We start from the raw sequence: 25,090 nt of genomic DNA, 5'->3' as shown, positions 1-25,090 counted from the left end.
AGGCCAGGCTGAGCCGCCCTGAGCGTCCCCACAGGGCTGCACTGCTGGAACCACTCTCTGAGGGTCAACGAAAGCAGCGTGAGCCCTGGGCCTCCCCACGGCCTCCCTGCCCAGGCTGTGGCACCTGGAGCTGGCAGGGAGCCCTGGCACGGAGCCGAGATTTCAGCACCACCAGCCAACGCGCTGCAGTGTCAGCCCCGGGGATGCACCGAGGGGCAGGGCGCTCAGCCCCTCTTGGGCCCCACTCTGCTCCGAACTGATGTGAGCTCAGCCAGGGCAGTGGGAAGGGAAACCTGCTTCAGGGTGGGGCAGCAACCCCAGAGCCTCCCCCCACGGTCCCTGGGTGCAGAGCCCTTCCCCCCCCCCGCACTGTCAGGGTCCCCCCTCCCACCTGCACAATCCCTGGGTGCAGAACCCTTCCCCCTTCAGCACTGTCCATGGGTGCAGGGTCCCCCCCAGCAGGTCCCTGGGCTCAGGGTTCCCTCTGCTCCCGGACTATCCCTGGGTGCAGGGTCCCCCCTCCCCCCACGTTTATAGGTGCAGGGTCTCCCCCCCGGAAGGTCCCTGGGTGCAGAGCCCTTTCCCCCCCCCGCACTGTCAAGTCTCCCCTCCCACCTGCACAGTCCCTGGGTGCAGAACCCTTCCCCCTTCAGCACTGTCCATGGGTGCGGGGTCCCCCCTCCCCCCATGTTTATAGGTGCAGGGTCCCCCCCTGGGAAGGTCCCTGGGTACAGAGCCCTTCCCCCCCCGCACTGTCAGGGTCCCCCCTCCCCCATGGTCCCTGGGTGCAGAGCCCTTCCCCCCCCCCCCACACTGTCAGGGTCCCCCCCTCCCACGTGCACAGTCCCTGGGTGCAGAATCCTTCCCCCCTCAGCACTGTCCATGGGTGCGGGGTGTCCCCCCCCCAGCAGGTCCCTGGGCTCAGGGTTCCCTCTCCCCCCATATCTATAGGTGCAGAGTCCCGCCCCCCCCCGGAAGGTCCCTGGGTGCAGGGCCCCCCCTCCCGGCCCATCCCTGGCTCAGGTCCCCCCCCGCACGGCTGCCGCCTGCAGGGTCCCCCGGGGCGGGGCCGCGCCGAGAGCCGGCCGGGATTAGCGCGGGGCGGAGCGGGGCGGCGCGGGGGCTGCACCTGCCGCCGGAGCCCGCTGCCCGAGCTGGCAGCCCGCGGGCCGGGCCGGGGAGCGGCGGGGCCATGCCGGTGATGAAGGGGTTGCTGGCCCCGCAGAACACCTTCCTGGACACCATCGCCACGCGCTTCGATGGCACCCGTGAGTCTCGCCGGGCGCAGCCGGGGGGGCCCTGGGCAGGGCTGGGGGGGCCCCCCTCTGCGCCCCAGGGCCGGGCAGGGCTGTGGGGGACCCCGCCTGCGCCCCAGGGCCGGGCAGCAGCTGGGGGGGGCCCCCCTCTGCGCCCCAGGGCTGGGCAGGGCTGTGGTCCTACTGGACAATAGGGTTGGACTCTCTGGGCCGGGCTTAGAGGGGACCCCTCCTCTGGGGCCGGGTTCCCTCCGGAGCAAGCTGCCATCTCCCCCCCCCCCCCGCAGCTTTTTCTCTCCCCCCCCAGGTTCTGGGTAGTAGCAAAACTGCATCTGGGGTGTGTAGGGGGGGAGGTATCGATATCAGGGATCCGTGACCTCAGCCCCAGCCAGCTGCCCTGCATGACCCCCTTCTGCAGCTGGGGGGTGGGGTCAGTAGCAGGGATCCCTGGCCACGCAGACCACAGAGCCCCCCACAACCCTCAGGCTGGGGACTGGTCTTCTATTGTTGAGCCAAGTGCAATAACCCGCCCCCGCCCCGGGACCTGCGAAAGTGGGGCCCTGTGTGTGCCTGCACTGGGTCCCCGCAGACCCAGGGGGGTTGGGGAGGGGGTGACTTCATTAGTGCCCCGGGATCCAGGGAGCTGCCGGGCATGTCCCCTTCCTGCTGCTTCTGGGAGACTGCTCAAGGATCCCCAGCTCATGGGGGCTGCCCCCCCAGCCCAGCCAGGCCCCCTGTGTTACCCCCAGCCTATCTCAGCACCCCCTCTGGCCCCCACTATAAAGATGACTGGTCGTTTCCAAATAACGCTGCTCCCCGTTGCCACTGTGGGGAATGGGCTGTGTCCAAGGGGCACCTGGGGTGTGAGAAGGCTTGGTGTGTCTGGTCACCCCCGGCGCCTCGGGGGAGCAGTGATGGTGACCAGGGACGCTCTCCCTGGGCAGGATGGGCCCGGAAGGCTCCGGGTTTGGCATAGGTATTTTTATGAAAAGTCACGGATGGGATGCAGGCAACAAACCAGAAATCGCGGGTTTATTTTTGCCCAAGCCCAAGCTCCGTCACCGGGGCTGAAACCTGAGCCCCACATCTGAATTACTGGCATTTTCGCGGGGTCACGGAGGTCTCTTAAAATCACAGACTCCATGGCAGATTCGTTGCCTGAGGTCTAAGGTGGGGACACCGGTGTAACGGCCCCCGGCGAGGGCGGGGGCTGGGATCTCTCTCCAAGCGTGCCGCTCACTCCTATCCACATTGTGCACAATCTGTGCGCGGCCCAGAGGAGGGAAAAGTATCTTCACGTCTTCCTGCTGACCTGTCCGTTGGTGGAAAGTGTCAAAAAACCGTCTGCCGACCGCGTCTGCTCCTGCCCCGAGAGAGCTCGGCCTGTTCGGATTAACCCCCCCCACTGGAAGTCACCTGTTTAAGGTGCTCCCCCCCAGAGGAAAGGTGTAGTAAGCGTGGCTTTTTGTAAATAAAATGCCATGTTGCAGACCGGGGGGATTTTCCCCTAAGAGGATCGCGATTGAAATGCTTCCAGAAAGCTCAATGAAAACTGATTTAGCATTTCCTGGGCCGCCCTGACAGCTTTTCCTAATTAAACCCTTTCCCGGCGCAGGGAGTGAGCCACCGGCCTGTCCCAGGAGAGAGCCTGGGTCACTGGGGAGACAATGAGGGAGGCTTAGAGCACTGAGCCCCCCTCCCAGCCCCCCACTCCAGAGCCATAGCGGGGTCCAGAATTATATAAGTATGGATTAAACTGAATATCGTTTGTGGAAGGCCGGAGTGGAGCCCGGCCTGGATTTCAGGAGTACACCAGAATGTATTGTATGAGCGCAAACAGGGTCTTTCGTTGTCTTGGTGGACGGGGGGGATTTTGTGCCTCTCCTCTGCGTTGCCAGGTTGTCCCAGACTCAGCACCAGGGACAGTTACCATTGGCCTCCAAGCGCACAGCTCAGCGCTGGTCCGGGCCCACGTGGGGTGGGGAACGGGGCTTTGTCAAGGTGTCACGGAGTCCCCGGGCGATGCTCTGGAACTGCTCCCCAGGAAGCCAGGCAGGACTCTGGGGAAGTCTCCTCTCTGGGAGCAGCCTGTCTGCAGGACACACAGCTCACCCGGCTCCCACCTTCCTGGGTCTGACCTCGGAGCCTTCAGCCTCCTCTGCCTCTCCGTGCGCTTCCCCCAGCGAGTCCGCCCAGGCGGGGTCCTGGGGAAGCCAGAGGGTCCTGCCCCCCAACTTCGCAGTCAGACATGACTCTCAGCCAGCCAGTACAACAGAGGTTTATTAGACGACAGGAACATGGTCTAACACAGAGCTTGTAGGTGCAGAGAACAGGACCCCTCAGCTGGGTCCATTTTGGGGGGCAGTGAGCCAGACAACCCCGTCTGCCCTTCACTCCATGTCCCAGCCAGCCCCAAACTGAAACTCCCTCCAGCCCCTCCTCCTCTGGGCTTTGTCCCTTTCCCGGGCCAGGAGGGCACCTGATTCCTTTGTTCTCCAACCCTTTAGCTCTCAGGTTGCAGGGGGGAAGGGCCCAGGCCATCAGTTGCCAGGAAACAGGGTGTCGGCCATTCTCTGTGTCCAGACCCCTGCACACACCTGCCCTCTAGGGCTCTGCAATGATCATACACCCTTATCCCATCACCTAGATACTAAGAACTGCCTAGGGGAAACTGAGGCACCCCCACACTATTCAGAGGAAACATTAAGAACAGTCCCACTTCGTCACACAGGGGTCCATTTGGAACAAAGCGAAGCCCAGCCTGGCCCCGCTGCAGCTCACCCCAGGCACGTGCCTTAGGGCAGGGTCAGAGCGCAGACTCCGTACGCCCAGCTGACTCGGGGCTGGCGAACAGTGTAGATTGTGAGGCAGGCACTGCTCAGGCGAGCAGCGTATCCTACGTGCCTGAACCCCCAGGGTAGGGCTCCCCCCACCCCAGTGCCTCCCCCCTCCAGGGCCGTTCTCTGCCGTGTGTAGCCACACCCCAGAGTGAGCGTGGACACGGCCCACCTGTTGCTGTGGTGAGTAGCTACACATAAGGCCTTAGAGGAAGGAAAACCCAAGGAGCAGCCAGATGCCAACCAAGGGGAGGGGGGAACGTTGCCCAAGGCTCCGAAAAGGAGCAGCCCCCAGCTCGCAATATAGACGTGCCGCCCCACGGCCCAGCACTGGCTCCTTGGCAGTGCTGGTGTCCGGGTGCCCTGGCTCCACCCAGCTGCACTCGGGCTGCCTTGCCCTGCAGGCGTTCGGCACAGTTTATCCCAGAGGGTCTCTGGGCGTGGTTTCCCGGTAGCCACAGGTGACTTGTTAGCCCGTCTCGGCCTGGCGGCTGGCATCGGGGGCTGTCTGGTTTGGCTTGTGCTGCGGTTTGTGTTAGCACGTTCCGGGCCAGCCACAGGGGGAGGAATGTACCAGGGAGCAGCCAGGAGGGAAGCAAACAGCCCAGGGCTGCGTATGGTGCTGGCATGCTTGGGAAAGGGCATGTGCAGAATGTGCCCCCGGGGTTGCAGCTGCTCACGGGCAGGGTGGCTGCCGCTCACCCCAGAGCCCCAGGGAGCAGCTGCTGGCAAATATTGAATTTTCCCCGGCAGAAAATTGAGTTGAAAACAGGGGTTTTTTTCAGAGTAACAGCCGTGTTAGTCTGTATTCGCAAAAAGAAAAGGAGTACTTGTGGCATCTTAGAGACTAACCAATTTATTTGAGCATGAGCTTTCGTGAGCTACAGCTCACTTTATCGGATGCATACTGTGGAAATTGCAGAAGACATTATTATATACACAGACACCATGAATTTTTGTTTTTGTGGAAATTTTGCGTTTTTTGTCAAAAGAACCCCCTGAAGTTTTCTAGCTGCCAAAAGCTGGGACTTCTTCGAGGTTCAGGTTTTCCTTTTTTTTAACAAATCTGCCCAGTTTTTTTGGATTAAGTGGATATTTTTTGGTGAAAATTCCCATTTTGTCAAAGATCCCTTTTCTGCTGAAGAGACGGCTGCCTGGGGACTTTTCTGCTGGCTGTGCAAGGCTGGGCTCCTCTGCCAGTCGCTCGGAATCCCCGGGCCAGGTGATGGCAGATCCGCCCGAAGGAGCCCCCCTCAACCCGCTCCGATCCCAGCCCCGGCGCTCGGGGAACCCCTTGCTCACGTGGGGAGATGGTGCCCGTTTGGAATGGAGCCATCCCCAGTTGGAGCCGCAGTTAATAACCTGAGACAGGGCATGTTCTTAGGTACCCATGAGAGATGGGGAGATCCACTGGCCTGCGGAAGAGTCTCCCAAGAGAGGGGGCAGATGCTTAAAACTGGCCTGGGCAGAGCCCCGGGAGTCTGCCAGGGCTGATCCTCCCCAGGGGCTGGGGCCTGACCCCTAATGTCTGTGATTCTGTTGGAGGAAGGGCAGCCCGATCCCTGGTCTGCGAGCTGCTGGCACGGCGTGTGGCAATGGCAGACAGCCGCCCCCTGAGTACTAAGCACCACGCTAACCAGGCCCCAGCTCCAGCGGGAGAGCTGTGCCGGCGAGGACGGGCTGTGGCCATGGCGTGGGCCCTGGGAGCTGGCAGGCCGGGGGCCGAGAGCCAGCAGTCAGCTCTGCCCAGTGTGCAGAGACAATACAGATCAAGGCACATGCAATTACCGCCCTGCTGGGCGCCCGGGCTCCCCTGCAGCCACCAGTCCCAGCAGCCCAGATGTTTCAGACAATGACACGGCTCCTGCCCACCCCCACTTGGCTCCCACAGGGCTTTGTTCCCCCATCACAGCCACACGCACCAGATGGTTGCATCATGACCTGAGCTCCCAGCAGTGCTGGGGGAGGCTGCAACAGGGGTTAGGAGAAAGGAGCCAGGACTCCTGGGTTCTATTCCTGGCTCTGGAGGGGGCTGGAGTCAGGACTCTGGGGCTCTATTCTAGGGAGTGAAGTTGCCTGCAGGGTCCAGGAAAGGGTTAACCCGCTCTGGAGAGGAAGCAGATTTGCCTCCAAGGGCTGCCAGGGCTGGTGGGAAGGGCTGACAGGCTCTGCTCCTTGAGCCCTGGCAGAGGGTCTTGTTCCCCTTCAGCCGGTTGAGGGCAGGGCCAGCCCTGGCTCGTGTCCCAGCCAGACGGACGGGACACCACCTGCTCACCAGTCACCCCGATGGGGGGTGGCACTTGGTTTGCCAGCCAGCTGGGGGCACCTCGCTGGGCTCAGACATTAGAAGCCACCAGAGCCTCAGTCCTGGGGGGCCGTCGTGTTACCAGGGCCACACCGCAGCATCTCCCCCGCCGTACGCGAACAGCTCCGTGCGCTGTCCCGGGCCGCGGCACCGGGGGAGCCACCAGGAGAAGGAGCCCCGTGCTGGCGCTGTGCATGGGTCAGTCGGCAGGAGGCAGCACTGCGAAGGGAGGGGCAGCGGGAATGGGGGCGCACGTGAGGCATGAGTGTGGGGCCATTGCCCCCAGAGCGACAGCGGAGCTGGCCCGTGCCCGGGGAGGAGCAGGGAGCCCAGGGCACGCACTGGGAGAGGCTCCCTGGGATGCTGTGTTTGCGTTTCCAGGGCGATGCGATGCTGGCAAGGCTCTTTGAAAGACTCTCGGCTTCAGGCCTCAGTGTGTCCTCGATGGGCTTAATGAGGCCTGAAAGGGGGCTCGTCCCAGCAACGCCTGGCGCTAAATGAACCCCAGCTCGCCCATGCAGCAGGCCCAGGCCTGCGGCATGATGCCACCCCCTGGTGCTGGGCACCACAGCCCGGGGGCAGCAGGGCATGGGGCAGGAGCCCCGGCTGTGTTGTTGGTGGGGACCCTGCGTTGCCGAGAGCAGACTCTGTACTAATTCCCCACCCCGGCCAACCAGCAGCTACAGCTCCGGGAGCCAAGAACTTAGCCATGGCCACTGGGTTTTGATTCCCCAATGCCTCCGGCTCTGAACCGCAGCAGCGAGCGAGGCCCCGGGGCCTCCCCTGGTGGGGGCAGGGGACTCCGGAGCTGGGGCTTTCTGGCCATGGCCTCAGCTGTCCTTGCTCCTGCCCTCCGGCCGCTGACCCACGCTGGTGGCATGGAAACAAGGGCTGTCAAATGGGGCGGTGCGGTGCCATGGCTGCTGCGGGGGGCACGTGGCTGGGTTTACAGCCCCTGGGCCGCGGGGCACGCAGTGCTACCGCCAAGGCACCGCTGGTCTGGTGGCAGCCTGCGAGCCACGTGCCCGCTGGCCGTGGGGGGAAAGGGGCCACCGCTCTGCCCCTGGCAGGTGGAAACCAGGCCGGCTGGCCTCGCTGGCTGCTCCTTGGCGGCCTGTGCACTCGAAGTCATCTGTCTGCCCTGGCAGGGAGCCCGCCAGCAAGGTGCCATTCCTGACCCTGCTGGGCAGCACTTCCCGCCAGTCACGAGCAGCCCGTCGCATGGGGCAGGCTGGCCGCAGCGAGGCCAGGGGATCGGTAGTGCTGCTCATGCCCCCTTGGGCCCAGGAGCAGGGCTCTCCCGGCCTAGCGCTCGTTACCCATTGCAAGGGCTCGTTCTCGGTGGTTGTGACGATGTGACGCAGCAGGGAGGGGGGAGTGTTGACCTGGGAATGTGCCCTGGGGACGGGAGACCTGAGAGCCTGTCACCTGAGCCAGGAGGGGGAGGGGGAGGTAACACCTCTGCCCAGGAATGTGGACGGAGGCTGGAGCAGGGAACCTGCTCGGTGGGTTTAGTTTCAGGTTGGGGCTGGGTGGAGGAACACAGGGAACCCCAGGGCTGGGGTCTAAGCTCCCTGCTCCCCCAGAAGGACTTCACTGAGGGGTCCTGGGTGTACCCACAAGCTCTGTTTGGGACTGTGTTCCTGTTGTCCAATAAACCTTCTGTTTTACTGGCTGGCTGAGAGTCTCAGTGAATCCCAGGAAGAGGGGTGCAGGGCCTGGACTCCCCCACACTCCGTGACAGTGGTGCCAGGGTAAACACTGATGATCCGACCTTGCCGCCCTAGAGCATCCTCTGGGACCATGCAGGGCCCCCTGCGTTTAGGGTACTGGTGTCTCCTCAGGCTTCCCCGGCTGCAGGCGGGTGCCCGGCGTGGCAGGGATAGGCACTCGGAGCTGGGCTCATCTCCCCGCAGCTTGGCCTGTGCCCGCGGCAAGCCCCCGGCTGCCGTGCCTGCGGGGAGCCCTGGCACAGCCCCCGGCTGGGTTTGTTGTTGTTGCTGTTAAGCTGCCTTAGCCCTGCCAGGGGGGTGGAGGCACCAGCTGGCGAGGGGGAGGTGCAGCTCGCTTGGGAAGATGGAAGCCAGGGGCTCTATCTGGGCTCCCGCGCTCGCCTTCCCACTGAATGGCGAGGGGCAGAGCGTAGCCAGCTCACCGCCCCGGGAGGAGGGGCTGCAGCCCGGGTTGGCCACCCTCATGGGCTGGGGGGCGGGGAGGGGGGCAAAGCAAGGAGGGGCCCTCAGGAATAGCAGCCGGACGTGGCTGCACAGGGTGACTCCGGGGTCTTTCCGTGGGGTCTTTCCCGGGGTTGGTGATGTGGGGGGCTCCGGAGGCTGTAGGGGAGCGGGGCCAGTGCTGGTGATGTCCTACACATCATTGGCCCTTCCCTTGCCCCAACAGCCCCCTCTGCATCCGAGGCTCATAGATCCCAAGGCTGGAAGGGACCATTGTCCTCAGCTGGTCTGAGCTGCTCTCCGACCCACACTGCCCCACACTAATCCTAGAGCAGATCAACAGACAGCTTTGATTTTTAAATGATCAGTGCTGGAGACTCCACCACAACCCCTGGTGAATTGTTCCAAGGGTTAATTACTCTCTGTGACGAAGCGGGACTGTTCTTAATGTTTCCTCTGAATACTGTAGAGGTGCCTCAGTTTCCCCTAGGCATTTCTTAAGTCTCTAGGTGGTGGGATAAGGGGGTGTAATTGTTGCAGAGCAAAGGGCCAGGGTACATAAATGGCCAATACTCTGTCTCCTGGCAACTGATGGCCTGGGCCCTTCCCCCTGCAAGGTGAGAGCTGAAGGGTTGGAGACCAAAGGGATCAGGTGCCCTCCTGGCCCGGGAAAGGGACAAAGCCCAGAGCAGGAGGGGCTGGAGAGAGTTTCAGTTTGGGGCTGGCTGGGGATGTGAAGTGCAGACGGGGTTGTCTGGCTCACTGCCCCCCAAAATGGACCCAGCTGAGGGGTCCTGTTCTCTGCACCTACAAGCTCTGTTTTAGACCATGTTCCTGTCGTCTAATAAACCTTCTGTTTTACTGGCTGGCTGAGAGTCACGTCTGACTGCGAAGTTGGGGGCAGGACCCTCTGGCTTCCCCAGGACCCCACCTGAGCGGACTCGCTGTGGGAAGAACCCGGAGGGGCAGAGGATGCTGAATGCTCCTAGGTCAGACCCAGGAAGGTGGAAGCCGGGTGAGCTGTGTGTCCTGCAGACAGGCTGCTCCCAGAGAGGAGACTTGCCCAGAGTCCTGACTGGCTTCATAGGGAGCAGTTCCAGAGCATCGCCCGGGGACTCTCACCATTAAAAATTTACCCCTTATTTCCAATTTGAATTTGTCTAGCTTCCACTTCTAGCCACTGGATCCTTTATACCTTTCCCTGCTAGATTGAGGAGCCCATGATTAAATATTTGTTCTCCATGAAGGTTCTTGCAGACCATGATCAGATCACCCCTTAACCTGCTCATTGGTCAAAGAAATAGATCGAGCTCCTTGAGTCTCACTGTCAGGCAGGTTTTCTAACCCTTTAATCATTTTCATGGCTCTTCTCTGACCCCTCTCCGATTTATCAACCTCCTTCCTGAACTATGGGTACCAGAACTGGACACAGGATTCCAGCAGCGGTCGTGTTAGCTCTTTTGCCACAGCATCACACTGGGAACTCATGTTCAGCTGATTATCCAACCCCCCAACAAATCTTGAGTCTCTGCTTCTCAAAGTAGAGTCCCCATCCTGTAAGTGTGGCCTGCATTCTTTGTTCCTAGATGGATACGTTTACATTTGGCCATATTAAAACACATAGTGTTTGCTAGCACCCAGTTTACCAGGTGATCTATCACCCTGAATCAGTGACCTGTCCTCTTAGCTATTTACCACTCCCCAATTTTTGTCATCTGCAAACTTTTATCAGTGATGACTTTATGTTTTCTTCCAGGTCATTGATAAAAACGTTAAATAGTGTAGGGCCAAGAACAGATACCTGTGGGACCCCAGTGGAAGCAAGCTCCTCAGGCAACTCTTTTAAAACTCTTGGATTCAAGTTATCTGGACCTGCTGATTTAAAAATGTCTGACTTTATTAGCTGCTGTTTAACATCCTCCTGAGGTGCTAGTGGAATGGAAAGAGAGTTATCTTATGACACAACTACATCATAGGTTTTTCCCAAAATACAGAACAGAAATATTTAACGCTCCTGCCTTTGCTGCATTATTACTGAGAATTCTACCATTTCCATTTAGTAATGGATCAGTGCTATTGTTAGGATTCTTGTTGTTCCTAATGTACTTACAAACTCCTTCTATTGCTGGCTCGGCAAGGATGGGGGCATCTCTCGTTGTTAGAGCAGGAAGGGGAGAGCTGGAAGCTCAAATGCCTGGGTTCTATCCCTGGCTCTGGGAAGGGAGTGGGGTCTAGTGGTTAGAGCAGAAGGGCCTGGGAGCCTGGGCTCCTGGGTTCCATTCCCAGCCCTGGGAGGGGAGTGGGGTTTGTCACGGAGTCCCCGGGCAATGCTCTGGAACTGCTCCCTACGAAGCCAGTTAGGACTCGGGTGAGGTCTCCCCTCTGGGAGCAGCCTGTCTGCAGGGCACACAGCTCACACAGCTTCCACCTTCCAGGGTCTGACCTCGGAGCATTTAGCATCCTCTGCCCCTCCGTGCGCTTCCCACAGCGAGTCCGCCCAGGCGGGGTCCTGGGGAAGCCAGAGAGTCCTGCCCCCAACTCTGCAGTCAGATGGGACTCTCCGCCAGCCAGGAAAACAGAAGGTTTATTAAGTGACAGGAACATGGTCTAACACAGAGCTTGTAGGTGCAGAGAACAGGACCCCTCAGCTGGGTCCATTTTGGGGGGCAGTGAGCCAGACAACCCCATCTGCACTTCACTCCATGTCCCAGCCAGCCCCAAACTGAAACTCTCTCCAGCCCCCCCACTCCTCTGGGCTTTGTCCCTTTCCCAGGCCAGGAGGGCACCTGATTCCTTTGTTCTCCAACCATTTAGCTCTCACCTTGCAGGGGGAAGGGCCCAGGCCATCAGTTGCCAGGAAACAGGGTGTCGGCCATTCTCTGTGTCCAGACCCCTGCCCACACCTGCCCTCTAGGGCTCTGCAAGGATCATACACCCTTATCCCACCCCCTAGATACTTAAGAACTGCATAGGGGAAACTGAGGCACCCCCACACTATTCAGAGGAAACATTAAGAACAGTCCCACTTCGTCACAGGGTCTAGTGGGTTTGAGCGAGGGGGCTGGGAGCCAGGACTCAGGCAATGTTCCCTCTAATGTTTCCCATGTAAGTGCGGAATGAATTTTGTTATGTGCACCAATATGGAGGTGATGTGCAGCGGGGGTGGGGCCGAGGGGTTCAGAGTGCGGGAGGGGGCGCAGGGCTGGGGCAGAGGGTTAGGGTACAGTCTCTGGTTGGGTGCAGGGTGTGGGGTGAGGCCAGGGATGAGGGGTTTGGGTGCAGGCTGCCCCGGGGCCATGGAGGGAAGAGAGGACTCCCCCCAGTCCTCTCTCCCCGCAGCAGCTCTGGGGCTAGGGCCAGGGGAGAGGTGCCTCTCCCTGCCACAGCCCTGAGCGCCTGCATGGCCCGTGATAGACTGCTGCACAGCTGCACAGCTTAGAGGGAGCCAGGACTCCTGGGTTCTATCCCTGGCTCTGGCAGGGGAGTGGGGAGTAGTGGGTTTGAGTGGGGGCAGGGCAGGGAGCCAGGACTCCTGGGTTCTATCCCTGGCTCTGGCAGGGGAGTGGGGAGTAGTGGGTTTGAGTGGGGGCAGGGCAGGGAGCCAGGACTCCTGGGTTCTATCCCTGGCTCTGGCAGGGGAGGCTCAGAATGGAAATGCTTCCCAGGACCCCTCCAGGGTGCTAACCTGGCCCTGGGGGTTGGGGTCTGTTGGCTTCTTTCCAGACAGCAACTTCATTCTGGCCAACGCTCAGGTTCACCGCGGCTTCCCCATCGTCTACTGCTCCGACGGCTTCTGCGACCTCACCGGCTTCACCCGCACCGAGGTCATGCAGAAGAACTGCAGCTGTCGCTTCCTGTATGGGGCCGAGACCAGCGAGTCCGTCCTGCAGTGCGTCGAGAAGGTGCTGGATGGGAGGCAGGAGTACCAGACTGAGGTCTGCTTCTACAAGAAGGGCGGTGAGTGGGGCGGCAGGCACGTGACTCACTGCACTCACGGAGGCTGGCCCCGGCCCACACACCACGTGGGTCCCCCGTGCAGGGGAGCCGGCTCCAGGCCCTTAGCTTAACAGCACGGCTGATCCTGGCCGGGCAACTGCTCCCAGTGCCCCAGGCCTTCCACGTAACCCCATGGGTTCAGTGTGTGTCCTGTGGCCCCCTCTAGTGGCCAGCTGATGTGCGGATAACAGCCTACTGCTGCTACCAGGTCCTAGAGTTACTCCCGTAACTCGCTTCTTAGAGCCTTCTGCTTTTGGGGCTGAAGGTGCAGAGTTGGGTCCCTGCTGGCTGGGGGGTTGTGTGCCAAACCGGTCTCGTAACGGGAGCGTTGATGACTAGCCCTGCACGGCGGTGCAGGGTACTGGCCTTGGGGCAGTGCGGGCGGCCAAGGGCATTTCCTGGCTCAGCTCCTTCCCCTCCTCCCCGCAGGAGTCGCCTTCTGGTGCCTGCTGGACATCGTGCCCATCAAGAATGAGAAGGGGGAGGTGGTTCTCTTCCTCGTCTCCTTCAAGGACATCACCGAGAACCGGGGCAAGAGCCACCCGGGCGACAGGAGAGATGGTGCGCCCTGGCCGAGGGAGGGGGGGCAGGAAGCAAGTGGGGTGGGGGAAGAAGCCAGGGGGTGGAGTCAGGGGAGTGGAGCAGGCTGGGGGGACGGTGCCTGGGGTGGGGAGGGGGTTGGGAGGGGCGTGGAGCAGGCTTGGGGGGAGGAGACAAGCCAGCATGGTCCTGGTGGCATCTGCTTGGAGCCAGGCTGGGTCCCCGTGGCACTGGCTCCCAAAAGCCGGGCCGTTTCCCGAGGGACCCACCAGCCCGGATGCTCCCTGGATGGTCTTTGCTCGCTTGGGTGGTGCGCAGTGTGAATTAGAAGGGGGAGGGGGCCTTCCTAGGACGGCCACTGTGTCCACACGAGGGGCATGCACGGGGGCAGCTGGGATGGGGCCCAGCTCGGAGCTGGCCCCGGCTCACCCTGCCTGAGCCGCTCTCCGTCTGTTTCAGAGAAGCACCGGAGCAAGAAGGGGGGGAGCTCCCACCTGCGGGCGGCGCGCAGGCAGGGCCGCACGGTGCTGCACCAGCTCACCCACCAGTTCACCGGCAAGGAGCGGGGCGAGATGAAGATCAACAGCGTGAGAACCCACCCCCTGCTCCCATGACCTCCCTCCGGCCCCGAACCACCCTGGCCTGTGCTCCCGGTGGGGCATCGTCCCCTGCCTGTGTGCTGGGCTCCTAGGTCACCCGCGGGACTGGAGTGAGCTGGCGCCTGCTTCCCGCTGCCTTTCCACAGGCCCCCTGCGGGTGTCTGGGGGCAAGGACGGCCCAGGGGCTGCAGGGACCCCCTACCCAAGGAGCCCCCCTGAGCCCTGCGGGCCAGCTGCTCACCAGGCGGAGGGAGGCGTTTACCCAGCGTTATTCTCCAGTGCTTTGTGCTTTAGCCCTTGGGACGGGAAGGTGAAAGCGGCACCAGAGAGCAGCCCTGTTCCCAGGGACTTAGCCTCATCCGGGGCCGGGATTAGCTGCCCGCAGAGGAGCTGTTAGCCAGGCAATGTGCAAGTGGACCCTTGGCTGCCAAAGCCTCGAAAATTTGCACCTTTAACTCTTTTGGGCAACAGCCAGCAGCGCTGGTGGATTATTGTGAATAGCATTCGTGTGAAATGTAACCGGGCCGTCTGCACCCGGCACATCATAATGCCGCTGCCGGGGTCACCTTACACCAGCCGGCACTTCCTGTACTGCCCCGCACCGAGCTGCAGCTCGCGGCCGTGTGCCAGCCCTGCGTGGTGGCGTCTGGGCCGGGGTCCCCTGCAGCGTTCGGCAACGGGAGCGCTGAGTCCTGGCGGGGCCTCTCCGCCATCGCCCTTCCCGTTCCTCCTCCGCTCGCTGCTTTGAGTGAGCAGCCCCAGCTCGGACCCCCAGCCAGCCAGGGCCTCCTCTGCGGTCGGGCGCGTGCTGGCTCGTCTCGGGAGGGCGGCTGGGCTGCCCCGGCCTGGTTTGCTGTCGTAGGCTTGCTGGGGTAGGGCTGGGAGCCAGCACACTGGTTTGCTTTCCCCACTCTGCCCCTGGCCTGCCCCATTCCCCACCCGATCCAGCCCATGCCAGGACCCCCAGACCTGGCTGCCTCCAGAGAGGGATCGGGGCAGGGGCTGTCTCGAGCAGATGCTGCTCCAAGCAAATGGCCCTACGTGCCGTTGGGTGCGGGGGGAGGATGGAAACACCCTTGTCCCTGCAACTGGCAAATCACCTCTGAGCCTGCTTAGGGCAAGCGGCTGATGGCGGGTGTCCACTCGCGGCCCGCGGGACCCTCGCCAAGCCGGGAGCCGCTCGGCAGCCTGGATTCGCTCTCCCTCTGGGGCCAGGAGACTAAGGAGCTTTCGGGAAGGGCAGGTGCTGAGCGGTTAGTGCAGCGGCTGCTGTGGTTGGGATTATCCCTGGCCTGATGGGGATGACAGAGAGATCACGCCCCCCCGCCCCCCCAGCACTACCCCAATCTCCCCGGGTCAGGCCATGCCTGCATCTGGCTGGCGCTCCTGAGCGGTGGGGAGAGGGGCGCTGGGGGCACCTACCGGGAGGTTGTATTGGGCTCAGAATGGGCGAGGAGGTTGGTGGGTGTCGGGGTGTCTCGGTGTCCCTGCACGGGGACTCCCGTCCCGTTTGTCAGAGCAGCTCTTTAGGGCACGGGCCTGGTGCTATTTCTAGCAATCTCTACTGTTGGCCCCTCACCCTGGTACTGGGCCTTGTGCATCGTGCTGATAGCCATGGGGAGCTGTCCCTCCCCTCCTTGTGACTTGTGCCCCTCTGTGCCTGACCCCCACTGGACGCGAGCCTGCTCCCACCCCCTGCGGAGGGCACCCGGGCTGGCTCCACAGTCCTCGGCCGGATCCCAGCTGGTGCCAGCCTCTGTGCCGTCTTCCTTCCCCAGAGCGTCTTTGGGAGCAAGCCGTCCGTTCCCGAGTACAAAGTGGCCTCGGTGCAGAAATCCCGCTTCATCTTGCTGCACTACAGCGTCTTCAAGGCCCTGTGGGACTGGCTCATCCTGCTGGCCACCTTCTACGTGGCCGTCACCGTCCCCTACAACGTCTGCTTCACCGCCACCGAGGACAGCCTGGCCGCCGCCCGCAGCACCATCGTCAGCGACATCGCCGTGGAGATGCTCTTCATCCTGGGTAGGGCCGATGCTGGGCCGGGCCGTGGGGGCTTGGCGCCCAAGCCTGGCTCAGGGGAGTTCACTCAGCGTGTGGCTGGGGGCCACTGGACCCTTCTGGGCTGGGGAAGGGGAGCCTGCTTTCTCAGCAAGCAGCTGAGACGAGTCGGGGCCGGAGCTCAGCTCTGTGCCAGGGGCGCGTATCCGAGGGTGCTCAGAGCGCTGGTTGCAGCTCTCCCGGATCACCCCCCCCCCCCCCCATCCGCGCTCTGGGCTGGGTCTGAGCGCCCAGGTTCCAGGCTGGCGTCTGCCCCGGGGAGCAGGGCCCTGCAGCGCGGGGTGCGGCCGGGGCCAAGGCCGGGCGGCTGTGATCAGGGTTCTGGCCACTCCTGCTGGCGGCAGTGCAGGGCCGTGACCGGGCTGGCCCTTCTCTGCAGACATCGTCCTGAACTTCCGCACCACCTACGTCAGCCAGTCGGGGCAGGTGGTCTACGACACCCGCTCCATCTGCATCCACTACGTGGCCACCTGGTTCTTTGTGGACCTGATCGCGGCCTTGCCCTTCGACCTCCTGTACGCATTCAATGTGACCGTGGTGAGTGCGAACCCGGGGGGGATGGAGGGGGGGCTGGGGTCTCCTCTGTCCCGTCTCCGGAGGGGCCATCGGGGTGAGGGGAGCGCACTGATCTCAGCGACAGTGGGAAGCCACCCACCCAGCCCAATTGAACCCGAGAGCCGCAAACCGTCCGCAGGTGTGAAATCTCTGCCAGCTCAGCGCTGGCTCCCCCGGCTGAACCCTCTCCCTGCAAAGTAGCTGGACACACGCGTGCAAACACACCTGTGCACATGCAAACGGACACGGCAAGGCCTGCGTGCTCTGAGAGACACACACACGCACAAATGCATTCTCCTGCACACCCAGCTTCGTTTGCACCTGCAGAGACGTGTGTACAATTACAGACACACACGCTGCCACGTACATAGTGCTCAGATAATGCTGAGAGACCGGACAGCGGCTGGGGTGGGCAGCGGAGGTCCCGGGCCCCAGCCCCTCCACAGAGGCCCTGGGCAGGAGCGATTCGGAGCACCATATTCACCCCAGCCTCAGCCATCAGGGACAGGAGGCGTCAGCCCGGGCCAGGAGTGGGGCCTGTGCCTTGCAGGGTGCTGCGGCTCCTGCTCCCTGGGCCCCACGTGCCGTGGGAGTGGATCCAAGTGCAGGGGCTGCCAGCCGCAGAGCGTGACCCAACGCAGCCCACGGAAAGGGGAGCATCCAGGCAACAGGCTGCTGGAGCCCAAGGACGCGCCCCCCCGTGTGGTGTCGAGCCCCTTCCAGCAGGAGACCTCGGGCTGCAGCGGGACGTCAGCCAGTGGCGGGGAGGGCAGCGGTGCCGAGGCTGCGGGGTGCTGGGCGGGAGCAAGGCCCCATGCTGGGCTGTGCCCCGGGCTGAATTTCCCCCGGTGGCTCTAGTTCTTTAAGCTGTTCCCCATCCGGCCCTGGGCAGAGGCTGGCCTGGCGCCCGCGGTCAGTGACGGCTGCCTCTGCTCTCCCCGCCCGCCAACGCAGACCTCGCTGGTGCACCTGCTGAAGACCGTGCGTCTCCTAAGGCTTCTGCGCCTGCTGCAGAAGTTGGACCGCTACTCCCAGCACAGCGCCGTGGTGCTCGCCCTGCTCACGTCCGTGTTCGCCCTGCTCGCCCACTGGCTGGCCTGCATCTGGTACGTCATCGGCCGGAAGGAGATGGAAAGTAACGACCCTCTGACCTGGGGCATTGGTGAGTCAGGCGGGGTGCCCGGGGGGCCTGAGCCGGGCGGATCCTAGCGGGTGGGCACAGGACTCCTGGGTTCTGTTGCTAGCTCTGGTAGGGGCGTGGGATCTAGTGGTTACAGCAGGTGGGGCTGGGAGTCAGGGCGCCTAGGTTCTAGCTTCCCCATGGACTGCTTGTGTGATCTAGGCAAGTTACTCGCCCCGTGCCTCAGTTTCCCCACCTGTACTGAGGCTGGCCCTCCTCCCAGGGCCCCGTGCTGAGGGTCCAGGAATGGATTTGGCTGGCGGGCAGCTAACGACACTGCAGCCGCTCAGCAGGAGCCTTCAAAGGAAGCAGATGCTGGGTCGGGCTAGGGCCAGCGGGGCCCGGCACCAGACTGGTCTGTGTGGTCCGGGGTTGCACGCAAAGGCCCAGCACAAGCCGGGGGCCTGGCTGCAGCCAGGGGGCAATCCCCAGCCCTCATGCTGGCTCCGTGCGGCGTTGGTGGTGCCGTGGCAGAGGGCCAGCCTGGCTGGGCAAGGGCAGCCTGCCTTCTCCGCAGGGGGAGCCCAGCCGCCTGCAGCAGCTGGGGTGAGCCAGGCCCCCCCGCTGCAGGCAGGGAGAGCTCTCCGAGCAGTGGGGGTGGCCAGGCAGTCGTGGGGCTCCGGGGCAGTGGTGCGAAGGGCCCCTGGATGCATTGGGGAGGCCAGGATGGGTGCGGGGAAAGGGAAGGCACTGGGGGAGTTGCTCTCCAAGCAGGGATCCAATCCCCTCTTGCCCTAGGAGCCGCTGGGTGTGAGCTCCCTGGTCTGGCAGGGCGACGGGGCTAGTGCAGCTGTGGCTGCCAGGAAGGCGCAGCCGGGGGCTTACGGAAGCGCATCTCCTGGCCCTGTCAGACAGCACGCCAGGCTGCGCCGACCCCACCCATCGCTCATCCCTGCCTTGGTTCGGGGATCGAGTCCTGAGCGGCTGTGCCAGCGGCAAGGGCTGTCGTGCTTGGCACGCCCGAGGGCTCGGGCCCCGGTGATGCGGAGGGAGTGAGACGTGCCCCACTCCAGCCGAAGCCCGGGACCACAGAGCGGGCTCTGGCTGCAGAGCTGAAGGCTCTGGGGTGGGAATGACACCTCCCGGTGCCAGGCTGGAGCCGAGATCCAGCGATGCCCAACATCTCTGCCCTCTGGAGGGGGCTGCTCTGGGCTCCACCGTGGGCGGGCTGCCGGGGCGCTAGACCGGCCTTCCACTCCGAGTGCCGGCCGACTTTAACTCTGCGCTGTGCTTGGCAGGCTGGCTCCACGAGCTGGGCAGGAGGCTGGAGGCGCCCTACGTCAACAGCTCCGTGGGGGGCCCGTCCGTCCGCAGCACCTACATTGCCTCCCTCTACTTCACCCTCAGCAGCCTCACCAGCGTGGGCTTCGGCAACGTCTGCGCCAACACCGATGCGGAGAAGATCTTTTCCATCTGCACCATGCTGATCGGGGGTGAGATGGGCAGAGCCAGGCAAGGGGGCATGCGCCCTGTGCTGGGGAGGAGCAGGGTAGGGCCAGGCAAGGAAGCATGCGCCCTGTGCTGGGGAGGAGCAGGGTAGGGCCAGGCAAGGAAGCATGCGCCCTGTGCTGGGGAGTGAGCCAGGCAGGGACTGGCAAGGGGACACACACCTTGTGCTGGGGGGAGCCGGGTAGGGCCAGGCAAGGAGACATGTGCCCTGTACTGGCGGGGAGCCAGGTAGACACGCCCTGCACGTCTGGTGCGGGGGGACTCAGGTGCACGCCCTGGGAGTGAGTAGGGGGTGGCAGGATCCCCAAGTGTCTGGCTGCTGAAGGGAAAGTGAATGGGAGCCCAGTGTCCAGGGGAGGGTGTTAGAGGTGAACATGACCCCCCGCCCCCAAAAGCTGACCTTGAGCGGCCAGGGCTGGCGGGAAAGGCCCCTCGCGGGTAGGGTCCCCGAGCAGTGCAGGGCGGCTGGCAGAGAGGGGGCCGGGCTCCCTGCTCCTGTCCGCCCGTGGCGCTGACCCGGCGCTGGGCTCTCCCCGCAGCCCTGATGCACGCCGTGGTGTTCGGGAACGTCACGGCCATCATCCAGCGCATGTACTCCCGCCGCTCCCTCTACCACACCCGCATGAAGGACCTCAAGGACTTCATCCGCGTGCACCGCCTCCCGCAGCCGCTCAAGCAGAGGATGCTGGAGTACTTCCAGACCACCTGGTCGGTGAACAACGGCATCGACGCCAACGAGGTACGAGGTGCCCCCGGGCCCATGCCAGGGGCCAGATCCCTGCCACTGGGGCCGCCCGCTGAGCACAGAGCTTGGAGGGACGGAGCCAGAGGAGCTGGCTCTCTGGGTGCTGGCTGCAGGAGCAGAGGATCAGAGCTCGGGGCCTTGTGCGTCTGGGGCCAAGGGGTCCAGGTCCCATCCCTGCTGCTGCCGAGTGCCCGATGCCGGGACGGTGACGCCCGCTGGGAGCGGGCAGGGGACAGTACGTCCGTATCTCCCGTGGCCGGGGCAGCTCCTGCAGGAGGGCAGGCGCTCTGCTGTTCCCCTCCAGCACCCTGGGGAGCCGCCGGGCCAACCCTCCCCCCGCTAGCGCCCCTGACTCCCTCCCGCTGCCCCCGCAGCTGCTGCGCGACTTCCCCGACGAGCTGCGGGCCGACATCGCCATGCACCTCAACAAAGGCATCCTGCAGCTGCCGCTCTTCAAGGCGGCCAGCCGGGGCTGCCTGCGCGCCCTCTCCCTGCACATCAAGACCTCCTTCTGCGCCCCCGGCGAGTACCTGCTGCGCCAGGGCGACGCCCTGCAGGCCAACTACTTCGTCTGCTCCGGCTCCCTCGAGGTCCTGAAGGACAACATGGTGCTGGCCATCCTGGGTAAGGGGGTGCCCGGCATGTGCCAGCCCCGCCCCTGGTCTCACGGGCAGCAGGGGCGAAGGGCTGACAGCCAAACAGGGGGACCAGTGCGGCTTCTTTCCCCAGAGCCTGTGGCTGGCCTGTCAAGCCCTGTGCCTCTCTGTCCGTCCACCTCTCTGGCTGTTTCCTGGCTACGCTGGGGGGATTCCTCCAGCAGCAAGTTTCTGAGGTGCTGGGGCCTCGCGGGGCAGCGAGTGGTGGTTGCTCCGAGGCGCCCGCCCTCCCACCCTTCGCGGAGCGACCTGCTGAGAGCAGGGCCTGGCACCCTGATCACACGGCAGTGGTGGAGATGGGCATTCCCCTTGGATCCCAGATGGTGCCTGCTCCGGGAAGGGAGTTGGCAAAGCCCCACCCTTGGGTTCAGGGTCTCAGATACACCATGTGAGGGGCCAGGCAGGGCCCTGTGGCTGATCCAGATCACTGCATTGCCGGTGGCAATCCCCAGCATAGCCACAGGCTTCTCTTGGGGCCAGTCCAGCTTGTCATGCCCCACAAAGGGCCGTCCCTGGCCAGCAAGATGCCCAGCTCCCCCGTGAGATGAACAGCAGGTCCCTGGTGCCCCCCAGCTGGGCTGGAACAGCGGAAGCTGGGTCTCCTCCCTGGGAGGAGGCTAAAGAAGGGGACTGGAGTCAGGACTCCTGGGTTCCATTCCTGGCTACCCCCCCAGCTCTGTGGCTCAGGTTCTCATCCCTACAATGGGCCTCCCAGGAGGCGCGTGAACCCTCCGAGGCCTGGGCTATATTGGGGCCTGGCCAGGGAACCCCTTGTCCTGCTCACCCCCCTTTCCTGCTGCCCACAGGCAAAGGGGACCTGATCGGGGCCGACCTGCCCGGCAAGGACCAGGTGATCAAAACCAACGCGGACGTCAAGGCGCTGACCTACTGCGACCTGCAGTATATCACCCTGCACGGCCTGGTGGAGGTGCTGGAGCTCTACCCCGAGTACTCCAGCAAGTTCATGGCCGACATCCACCAGGACCTCACCTTCAACCTGCGGGAGGGCAGCGAGATCGAGGTGGGTGCAAGCCTGTCCCAGAGCCGCCTCTGCCTCCCTCCATATAAGCCCCGGCACCGGGGGATGCTGGCTGAGCCCGCAGGGCGATCAGGTCTCCTTAGCCCCAAGGGGTGGGCTGGAAGGGGAGATTAGGCGAGACAGCGGCTCCCTGAGTTGCTCCTGCAGCCGGGAGGCTCGAGGAGACCTAGCGCAGGCTGGGCTCGGCGTCCTGACCCCGGGCTGTCCGGCCCTGCTGCGGGCGGGAACTCTGGCGACTGCTCTGCACCAGTGCGAACACCAGCGGGGCTCGTGCACGGGGCGGAGAGCATGAAACGCTCGTGGAGAGACACGCGGACGCCCCACTGCCCCATCTTGCCTCCCTGCCACACCGCTTGAAGATCAGCTCCGGGCCCTGGGGCTCACGGAGGGTTTCTGTAGCGGAAGTGGAGCCTGCTCCATGCCCGCAGGCCTGTGGGCTCTGTCACGGCGTCCCCGGGCGACGCTCTGGAACTGCTCCCCATGAAGCCAGGCAGGACTCTGGGGCAGTCTCCTCTCTGTGAGCAGCCTGTCTGCAGGACACACAGCTCCCGCGGCTTCCACCTTCCTGGGTCTGACCTCGGAGCATTCAGCCTCCTCTGCCCCTCCGTGCGCTTCCCACAGCGAGTCCGCTTAGGCGGGGACCCTGGGGAAGCCAGAGGGTCCTGCCCCCCAACTCCGCAGTCAGACGTGACTCTCAGCCAGCCAGTAAAACAGAGGTTTATTAGACGACAGGAACATGGTCTAACACAGAGCTTGTAGGTGCAGAGAACAGGACCCCTCAGCTGGGTCCATTTTGGGGGGCATTGAGCCAGACAACCCCGTCTGCCCTTCACTCCATGTCCCAGCCAGCCCCAAACTGACTCCCCCTCCAGCCCCACCTCCTCTGGGCTTTGTCCTTTCCCGGGCCAGGAGGTCACCGGATTCCTTTGTTCTTCAGCCCTTTAGCTCTCACCTTGCAGGGGGAAGGGCCCAGGCCATCAGTTGCCAGGAAACAGGGTGTCGGCCATTCTCTGTGTCCAGACCCCTGCACACACCTGCCTTCTAGGGCTCTGCAATGATCACACACCCTTACCCCACCCCCTAGAGACTTAAGAACTGCATAGGGGAAACTGAGGCACCCCCACACTATTCAGAGGAAACATTAAGAACAGTCCCGCTTCGTCACAGGCTCCCCTCTTTCTGCTGAGTGTGCCCCACTGGGAAAGGCCCTGAGTCACCGCGTTACCCCTGCTCCCCCCACTGCCCAAGTCTGAGTGTAAAACACACCCTGGTTTAACCGGAACCGCGGACACCAGGTCTGGCCAGAGCCCAGCGGCTTTATCTGGGCTCCCCATTTCTGCCTGCGCCCGCCAGGAGGAGGTGAGCAAATCTGCCGTAGTGCGACATGTCAGTAGCGTGCCCTGATGCCCCGGCGTGCTAGCGAGGTCAGTGAAAGAACAGGGCATTGCAGGCACGGGTGGAGCCGTCGGGCTGGGCACTGCGGGGTACGTGGCAGCACAGCGGGTGTGCAATGCTCAGGAGCGCCACACCCAGCCTCGGGGCAGCCTCTTCGGAAGCGGGGCACCAGCCCCGGATTGGCTGAGCTCCATGCTTCCATCTCCCCAGCCTGCTATCCCGTGTGAGCTGCTCCGGCACCATCGCAGCCTTGACGGGGCGTCGCAGACAGTCCCTGGGTACATTCCTCGCTGGCCAAGGAGCTACAGTGCCAGGCAAGAGGCCTCGCGTCCTCCGCCAGATGAGGCCTCCTCGTGGAAGGCCGAGGCAAACAGAAAATTGACGAGTCTGCCTGTCTTTGTTGGGGGTAGGGGGGAGAGACATTTGTTGGTGCCAAACTGTGAGATCAGAGCTTGGAACTCAGCCAATCCAGGAACTCTGCTGTTCCTGCTGGGGGCACCCCGAGATTGAATTGTGCCCGGGGGGCATCTCGCTGCAGCCCAGCGCAGAGCGCGGGGGCCGGGCTGGCAGGTTTAGTCATTCCGCTGACTCCCACAGGCAGGCGGGAACGTTCTGCCTCAGAAATAGCAGCTCGTTGCTCATCCGCCCCAGAATAGTTGCCTACTTTGTATCAGCTGAAATAAAGAGCTCGGGATTTTTTACAGTGGTCTCTCCATGTAGGTCCCAGATGCGCCCTGCAAAGAATACCCACCAGACCCTGAAGAGAACCCGGTGGGAAATTTCCCTCTGGCTTCTAAATAGCTGTTAAAAAATCCACCACCAAGTCATTTATAAATTAATATATAGGTAAAAAACAATGGCCGTGTTTGCACAGGACCTACAAAAATGAAGTGTTGTGTGCGCCCTCTGCTGGTCAGCTGTCCAACCTCAGTCTCCGAGCTGTGCAGACCTTCCCTTGATAACTCCGAACAAAGGCATTAATATGCGACGGATGGGTCAAGGAGACAGCAGTGGGGTCTGGAGGAGGCGTAGCTGAGAGTCCAGTGTGGGGCCTGCCAGGGTCTGGTTCTGGTTCAGCAGCGCTGACCCCTCCTGAGCTGCTGCTCTGGAGGGTTCAGCCTGACATGGCAGGTGTCTTGCAAGATCCGATCTTTCCATGAGGTTTCGGCTAACCAGGGCCAGAAAGTAGCTTCCTTCCTGCTTTGGCCCTGACCCAGAGGCAGGTTCCACTCTGGAGCACTCGGCGAGGAGGTTCTGACTCTGACCCATACGAAGAACAGGGAGAAAACAGGGACTCAGGCTGTCTGTGTTTCCAGCCTTTTAGGAAGTAAACCCCGGTTGAGACTGACAGACAAATGCCGTGAGGGACCCGCCCCCCCGAGGCCCCTCCCAGGGCTGCGCCGCTTGGTGAGGCCACAGTCCGGCACTTACGACATCACCGTCACCGCTGTGGTGATGCCTTGTGATGTCACTTGCTCCGGATTGTGACATCAGCAAGCTGGAAGCTGGATGCGCCGATCCCCCCCGGGCAGCATCTTCCAGGCCAGCTGGGACCCGGGGCAGGTGCCGAGTGCCGGAGCAGGGAGAGGCTGGGCCGCGCCGATACCAGCTTTCTCCCGCTGCTCCCCGCCAGCGCTCTCCTCCTCTGCTCTGCCGGCTGCGGGGCGGTGCCAATGGTGATGGGTGGTTTTTGTCCACTAGGACCTGGAGCAAGACCAGCCTGTAATTTCGCCTAGGCCCCTGAACAGCCGGCGGATGGTAACGTGCTTCGGTCGCTACCGACCCAGGCTGCATTCGAAGCAGTGACCTCGAGGTGAAAGGCCGTGTGTCCCACTCCCGACCCCTGAGCTGTTCCTCCACCCCTCCCGCCGCTGTGGTCCTTTGCGTGTCAATGGTTCCCAGCCTCCCTGCTCCCCGCTCCCCTCCAGTCTCGGCATAGGTCTAGTCAAGAACCACCCCAAAATCTCTGTGTTTCCAGAGTCCTCGCTAAACTACCGCTCTGTGGGCAGGAGGTGCTAGGAGCTGGCAGCGATCCAGCCCACTCACGGCGGGACCCCGTAGGGCTAGCCAGGGAACGGGGCGGGGGAGCTGGAGCCTGGAGACAGATCCGGAAAACCAAGGTGGTGAAGGCACCTGCTGGGTTTAGTTCATCCTGATGCAAAGCCAGCGTCAGGCCTAGGCACCACTAGGACTTGAAGCAGGACTTGAGCGGCGCTGGGCCTTGTGGTTCTGGAGTGAGGGATAAGCAGTGCCTGGCCTTGTGCCGGGCTCCCTGCGTGGGGCGGCTTCCCCCCCAAGTGACCTAT

At 63.0% G+C, this 25,090-nt stretch overlaps 1 protein-coding gene across 1 annotated transcript in view; it reads left to right on the top strand.

Moving 5' to 3' along the window:
• Window positions 1–1,164: 1,164 nt before the first annotated feature.
• The window catches only part of KCNH4 (potassium voltage-gated channel subfamily H member 4), a 31,941-nt gene continuing 8,015 nt past the window's right edge, over window positions 1,165–25,090 (top strand). Inside the window, exons 1-11 of the mRNA XM_043536863.1 lie at window positions 1,165–1,268; window positions 12,296–12,529; window positions 12,998–13,129; window positions 13,568–13,695; window positions 15,486–15,729; window positions 16,145–16,302; window positions 17,275–17,482; window positions 18,739–18,933; window positions 19,489–19,688; window positions 20,069–20,318; window positions 21,157–21,371. Of these exons, the coding sequence (XP_043392798.1) occupies window positions 1,193–1,268; window positions 12,296–12,529; window positions 12,998–13,129; window positions 13,568–13,695; window positions 15,486–15,729; window positions 16,145–16,302; window positions 17,275–17,482; window positions 18,739–18,933; window positions 19,489–19,688; window positions 20,069–20,318; window positions 21,157–21,371 (2,040 nt within the window). The 5' untranslated portion in view covers window positions 1,165–1,192. The remainder of the gene's footprint in view (window positions 1,269–12,295; window positions 12,530–12,997; window positions 13,130–13,567; window positions 13,696–15,485; window positions 15,730–16,144; window positions 16,303–17,274; window positions 17,483–18,738; window positions 18,934–19,488; window positions 19,689–20,068; window positions 20,319–21,156; window positions 21,372–25,090) is intronic.

Source organism: Chelonia mydas, chromosome 27 (assembly GCF_015237465.2).
Source record: "Chelonia mydas isolate rCheMyd1 chromosome 27, rCheMyd1.pri.v2, whole genome shotgun sequence".
In the NCBI taxonomy this organism is placed as follows: domain Eukaryota; kingdom Metazoa; phylum Chordata; order Testudines; family Cheloniidae; genus Chelonia; species Chelonia mydas.
This window is presented reverse-complemented; position numbering and strand designations above follow the sequence as displayed.